This window comes from Limulus polyphemus, unplaced genomic scaffold (assembly GCF_000517525.1).
Source record: "Limulus polyphemus unplaced genomic scaffold, Limulus_polyphemus-2.1.2 Scaffold1414, whole genome shotgun sequence".
NCBI classification, from domain to species: Eukaryota; Metazoa; Arthropoda; class Merostomata; order Xiphosura; family Limulidae; genus Limulus; species Limulus polyphemus.
This window is the reverse complement of record NW_013667024.1, coordinates 62,156-69,260: the sequence shown is the minus strand read 5'-3', so window position 1 is coordinate 69,260 and position 7,105 is coordinate 62,156. Positions and strand designations below refer to the sequence as shown.

The window sequence follows — 7,105 nt, the reverse complement described above, 5'->3', positions numbered from 1 at the left end:
CAACTAAATTAAATACTATCTACTTCCAACAACTTTTTTCTCTGCCAGGATAGTCATAAAAGGAAAATAAAATGTCAGTGTGTGCATGTGTAGGTCAAGTGAAAAAATATTTACATGCATAAAGTATATCTAAAATCAAATAAACAGCACTAAAATGTGAATCAAATTACATTCAAATTGATCATCTAAAATATAGTAAAAACATTTTCAAAAACCCACATTTTTTATGACATTATTAGTTTTTACTTCAGTATTTATAAAAAAAACAGTAATATATATAACTTAGCCTTTTATTACTCGCAATATCACAATTTCCCGGTATGTCCCATTTTTTCTACAAAACGTTAAAGTTTTGGTCTCTTCATTTTGCTTTGTTCATTGTAGTATTTTTTTGTCTAATTTGTTTATTCTGTATGGATATTGTGCTTCTTGTTTTGTTCTAAGAATACTTTAAGCAAAGTTATTTTATCACAAATACAACGAAAACTTTACACAAAATTTTTTATTTACAGTTTTAAACCAAAAATGATAATTTTGTGTAATCACAAAACAAATTCATAGGCAGAAAATAATCACCCAATTAGTAATGCTTCATTGGTAGAACTAAGATCATTCGCTTTAAACTATAAAACTTAATACAGTTGTGAAAAACTAATCAGTCTTGCAAATGTCAAGTAAATAGCATTATACATAGTCAAAACAATTTTGTTTAGTTGACAGTTTTCTGTAATATAAAAATACAGAATACTGATAACAAAACAAATAAAAATGATTATTCATTTAATCTAATTAATAAGTATTTTACAAAGTTATTATAATTATTGTATTAAACAATGTTAATTAACATTAAAATGATAGTTTAAAGCTTTGCTGCTAGAGTTCTAGTATGATCTGTTCATTTTTGTTCTTTAGGCTTTCAGTAGTATGTAGATTACTAAATAATACTTTTATTAATAATATTCTCACAAAAATTATAAAGGTAAACAAATTTTAAAGGAAAATTAGTTTTCACAAGTATCATATCAAACTTCCAAAGTAATTTTATTCTTAGTTTCAACAGGGTAAAAGAAAGTTGTTATGCAGTGGAATAAAAAGTCTATAAAGCACATAATTTATAAAACACAGTTTTTGTACTTTGTATATCTAAAAAAAGTCATGTATTGAACTTGTTGTTAATGCTATCCACAAAACTTTAACACTGTCTTCAATACACAACACACTGCTCTTTTTGGTAGACCCACATTTTTCAATGGGAAGCTTTAACAACAACAACAAAAAAGAATAAACCAATAAATTTATTTGTGTGTGTCTATATATATATACACACAGGGTGGCCCAAAAGTAACTATACAGTTGATAATTGATAATTTATTTAAAGTAATTAAATCAAAATTAAAGTATACAGTTGATCATTGATTTAATGGCACTTTACGCATGACATGTAATTATGAGAAAGGTAATATCAAGTTAATCCCACAGGTATTCAAATTGAAACCTGTCACTGTTCATACAATCCTGCAAACTTTCTGACATAAGTCTGTCTGTCCATCAACTTCTGTAAATATGTCTGTGATGTACCCTTTAATTTTGTCAACATTTTGTGATTTCCTACTGTACACTTGAGTATTCCCCAGAAGAAAAAGTTCATAAGGGTACAGTCAGATGACCATGGAAGCTAGCAATGATTATGTCCATCAGGACCCACAGGTATGCATCGCCTGTGACAGCTTCGTTATAGAAAACTGGACCTTAGACACCTAAGCTTGCAATGGCACCCCAAACTGTGACACCCAGTTGGTTACTGCTCAAGTGTCAACAGAAGTAAATGTATACCTACTTTTGGGCCACTCTGTATATATTAAACTTTTCATATCTTAAGAAAAGTTACTAGACTAATGCTGTTTATTATGGAGTACACAAAACCAAGTGTATTAATGATGTGGAAGGAACACCAACAAATATTTATCTCAAATGATATTTTAGCATGCAAGCTAATGACAGTTTACTAATTGGTAAAACTACAACTTTGTGGTCTCCCAGATAATTGAAATAAAATTAACTGAAATAAACAAATGCAACTAAGTATACTAACTCTATATTTTTAGATAATGATTGAATATCTTTAATTATTGACTCTGATAAAACAAATGATGAAAAGCTGAAAATTCATACATTCATCTATTACTTACACATTTATAAGAAAGGTTTTTGCAAAATATGTTACACTACATAGATTTTCTGATTTTCTGACTTAGTATCATGTCAGGATTTAACCGACAGTAAAATTTACAGACAAAATATATTTGGAGACAGTCACAAACTTTGGACCAAAAATGGCCAGTCAGTGTTTGAAAAATCTGCCACCTAGCAAGCTCATGATCATAGAGTTTTAGAAAAACAAAACCACAACAGTTTGCAAGAGCACCTATTAGAGCTAAAAATGAAGTACTGTCTCCATACTTGTGCTGTGCATAAATAGTAGCTCCAATGGCTACAGCTATGTGAAGTCCTAGGGCAATTTCAAATCCAAAAATGGTTAATAAAGTAAGGAAATAGCTCATAACAGAGAGACATGAAATGCACATACTCCATGACTTGGAAAAAACATTGCACACAGAAATGCACCATACAATAACCCAAGCAAAAAATGGGAGTGTTACCCACTGGTCTAAGACAGCTGCTCGATGGTTCTGTGTAACTATGCGACAGAACTGAATGGGACCGTAGCATATAGCCATCCAAGAAAAAATTGCAAGACAGTAACAGAAATCTGGTTTGTGATAAAATTTTCTGCTAAGCCAAAGCCCGTACATTCCTACAGCTATATAGCCAGAATTAATAAGACTGTTTGCAGGCATCTTTAACCATGATGGGAGAAGACTTGGTACTTTGTAGGATGTTTCAGCATAAAACTGGTACCCACATTCTGTATGAACTTTATCAAACAGTCCTGTCAAGATGGTCAATTCCATAAACAGGATTATCACACATACATGAAGACCAGCCTTTACTATTATCCCCATGGTCAGGAACTGGGAATGAAATGTATATTAAATTAAAAGATGGCAAATATGACAAGATTTATTGTTCTTTTTAACATAACAACGTGCAATACTTAATACCACTGTATTAACAACTACCTCCATCTCATAGTTACCGTATTTTCAAGATTACTCAAAACTTAATTATAGCAAAAGGAAAAACAAGTAAAAGTAAACAAAATTATACTTTTGTGCATAGAAAATAATCACATGAAAAATATATACAAATAAATAACTTAAAAAACAGTGAACTTATAATACTAAAAATTAGTTCTTCCAAACCATATTAAGGCTGTACCAACACTATTTTGGGGAATAAAATAAACAACATATAAATTCCTTTACAAGTTGTAAAGATTGAAGTCTCATTTCCTTAATCTATCCTGATCAAAATCAAGGTTTTTCTACATGGAGTTTGAAACTGCAATACATGTTTACTCATAGTCTTTTTTTTTCAAATCTCACTACAAATAAACATTTTCCATATCATTATATTACTGTCAAGCTACAGTCTAATTATGTGGTTGGAGATTTATGGATATTATGTGCATAAAGTATTAGACTGAAGTTAGTTATAACACTGGAAATGTACTTAAAGTAGCACATTTCAAACTTATTATTATTATCCTTGCAAATCATGAAAGACCAAAATAGAATTTGTATTTATATTTTGATAGAAGTCATAGCAGAACATGAAGATTATGAGAATGTAAGTAAAAACACAAGGCAATCATGGATTGTCTTACTTTATTAGTGTTAACACTTTAGCGTAATTGACTGAGCACTCAAAGGAGATGGAAACAATTTCATTCCCACAGAATAATTAGGGACCAACTAGAGGACAGGCCTTGTTTCTGAGAGGAGAAAATGTGGTAGTTAAAAAGTGTCTTACTATTAGGTTAACCCTTTAGCTTGGTTGGTAGAGAACTTACCTGGTGTGGAAGAAGTCCTGGATTCAGTCCTGCTTGCTGCAAGTGCAGAAATGGAATTACCACACTATTACCTACCAAAACATATAAACTACACAAGTATTGCCTTTAATATTTATATACAATTCAACATGTTTAAACAAACTCAAATTAACTGCACACATTGCATCATTAGCTAAATATACAATGCAACAAAGTAGTGCAAAAAATTATGTCAAAGTATAAGCCAGCAACTGGGGAATATAAACCTTGTATTAAGCCTGCCCTATAATACTCAGCTTTATGTTTCATTCTTCCACCTAAAAAAACCACACATAGAAACATTGTCCAAACATTATCAATATTGAGAACCTAAATCATAATTAAGTAAATCAAACTACTTCCATATACCAGAGAAACTAGTTTCCAATTCTTTCATACACCTGAAAATATAAATCCAAAACTCTGACCTTAAAAAATGTAAAGTACTTTGAAAAGCTGATTATCATTATAGTTATTTGCTTATAGAAAAGCAAATTGTGCAACTAATATTGTGTACAGTAGTTAAAAGTGTACAAAATAATTTATTTGTACAATTATAATTTTATAATCATTCTTATCAATCAATCATCTTTTCCTTTCTCAGAAGATGATAATCTTCTTTTATTTATATGATAGCTGATATCATATCTCTCACTCTCCTTTATACTTAGTAAAAAAAATGTTTCCAGAGCTTTGAATTATGCCTATACACAGACTAGGCTAAGTATTAATTCAGTTTTAACAAAGAATCTTTCCTTCAACCAGAGATGAAATAGTGTTTCTGGGTGGCAGGGCAAGAAAGAAGAAATTCCAGTAATTGTATCTTGAAGCAGTCATTCACACAATCAGAAAGCCCAGGACTTACTGCATCCAAATATTCAATCTATATGATGTATTTCAATCAGGAGTTAGGAGCAGTCAAAGATACAAGTGGTTTTAAAATGATTGTCACATATACTAACTGGTTATTTCTTTCTTCTTTTTTTATTCTCAAAATATATGTGACCTTTCTTCGCAGTCTGTTTGAGGTTGGAGACCTTGTTCTTGACCTTCTGATCTATCAGAAGACCATTCCTACCATAACTAGTCCTTGTATCACCAAACCTATTTTTGAGTGTCACCACAACATCTCTGGACTTGATAGAAGGATTTGTCTCAAAAAAGGCTGTTAAAAAGTTTGTCATGATTGCATCCACAGCAGATCCACAGGTTGCAGGTCATTGATGAAATAATAGTGATTGATGATGACATGCAGAACAGTAGCACAGTTCCAGTCACAGGGATTTGGAGCTTTCTGCTGAAGACCTAATGAATTCTAGTCTGAAAAACTGATACAACAATGGGCAAAGAAGAAGGCTGCTCATACCCACAGCTTATACAACACAAAATATTATCATTAAGTTCTATGGAGTTTCTGCTGATAATGTGGCCAGTAATAACTCAGCCAATTGTTGTCCAATATAGAAACTGTAAAATGTATTCATCATAACACAGCGTAAGCTACCTCCCATTTAAGTTTCACCAAATTCAGACAAATCCTGTATTTCATACGTCCAATCCCTGCCACTGAAGTGCTTCTGGTTGAGGGTTTGGTTTGTTATGAATTTTGCACAAAGCTGCAAGAAGGCTTTCTGTGCCAGCTGTACCTAATTTAGCACTGTAAGAGTAGAGAGAAGGCGGCTAGTCATCACCACCCACTGCCACCTCTTGGGCTACTCTTTTACCAACGAATAGTAGGATTGACTGTCATATTATAACATCCCCACGGCTGAAAGGGTAAACATGTTTGGTGTGACGGGGAATCGAACTTGTGACCCGCAGATTGCGAGTCGAGCGTCCTAACCACCTGGCCTTGCTGGGCACTGGTTGAGGGAGAGATCCTGTGTTAAGTATTCCTCTCAATGACATAAATTGATCAAAATGTAAACACGTAACTGTATGCTTTGTTATTTACTCCACATCAGGACATACAATACCTGTATTGAGTTGTATTGCAAGTCATATTAACATGAAGCAGAACAAGCTACCTACTTCGTGTTGAACTAACTTGTACGTTACACTCGAACTTCGCCCCACTAGTACTAGAGTAGAGGTATTCAAGTTAAGATTATATCAGTTTTTTACTCTTAATTTTAATATTCATATGCATGCATGCACGCCCACAGAGACCTACCTCGTTTTGAATAGTTCACTTATATTTCAACTTGATAAAAAAATTAATATAAATTTTACACTAACTGTTACTAATATTGCAATAGTAATTATAACACGTATTAGAAAAGAAATGACAATAAACACGTCCTCTCGCGATAAATTGGTAAAAGCCCAAGCATATATTTTAATTGATTAGAAAGTTTTTTTGTGAAATAGAACTGGCACACAATTTTATCATAAAATATCATGGGATTTTCCGTTTTTTCCTAAAATTAATTTAATTTCATAATCATAACTGAACTGGTAAAGCAGGGTTCTCCACAGTAGAAGTTTCTATGAACTCGATGACACCCGTTCTAGTAGCAGCGGCAGATGGGGTGGAATGGTTTGTCAACCCCACTCCCCATAAAAGAATTTACTGCATCATATGATTTTACAAAAATATGGGCCCAAGTCACACCCCCCCCAAAAAAAATACAGCAATTATTTATTTATTTTTTTACTCAATTAGTAAAAATAGTGTTGTGTACTGTTACGACAGCGGAGGTCACGTGACGCTAGTAACACGCCACGCGCTTCTAGAACGTTCATGAAGCGTTGGGAGACTACTAGATATGGGGTAGTCTTGTATATATAAGACGGTCACAACGAGACGGGAACAATCTGCAATTGAACTGCGGACAGAGTATTGTTGAGTTGAGCGCGTGAGACGTTCGTTGTGAATTTAGCGTTTGTTATAGCGCGACTGTGGAAATTAAGTGTATTGCAAAGTTGTATTCAGAAAGAATAAACCAGTTTTATTTAAGAAAGGACTTGTATCGGTAAAGTTTCTTCGGAAAGAATTTTTACTGAAAATTAACTAACAAACGGAGGCGTAACAAATTGGTGTCAGAGAGTGGGACAAAAAAAAATTGAAACGAGAAGCGGCAAATCAAACTATAGCTTAGCAGATTTGATGGC

General features: G+C 32.8%; 1 protein-coding gene across 1 annotated transcript; it reads right to left on the bottom strand.

Annotated features, from left to right (window-relative positions):
• Positions 1 to 487: 487 nt before the first annotated feature.
• On the bottom strand, positions 488 to 5,974 carry LOC106463463 (transmembrane protein 187-like). The gene is made up of 3 exons (XM_022390959.1): positions 5,968 to 5,974; positions 3,974 to 4,044; positions 488 to 3,032 (listed from the first exon to the last, which is right to left on the bottom strand). Exon 3 carries the CDS (start codon positions 3,021 to 3,023, stop codon positions 2,226 to 2,228), a length of 798 nt encoding a protein of 265 aa, XP_022246667.1. The 5' UTR covers positions 3,024 to 3,032; positions 3,974 to 4,044; positions 5,968 to 5,974; the 3' UTR covers positions 488 to 2,225.
• Between the last annotated feature and the right edge of the window lie 1,131 nt (positions 5,975 to 7,105).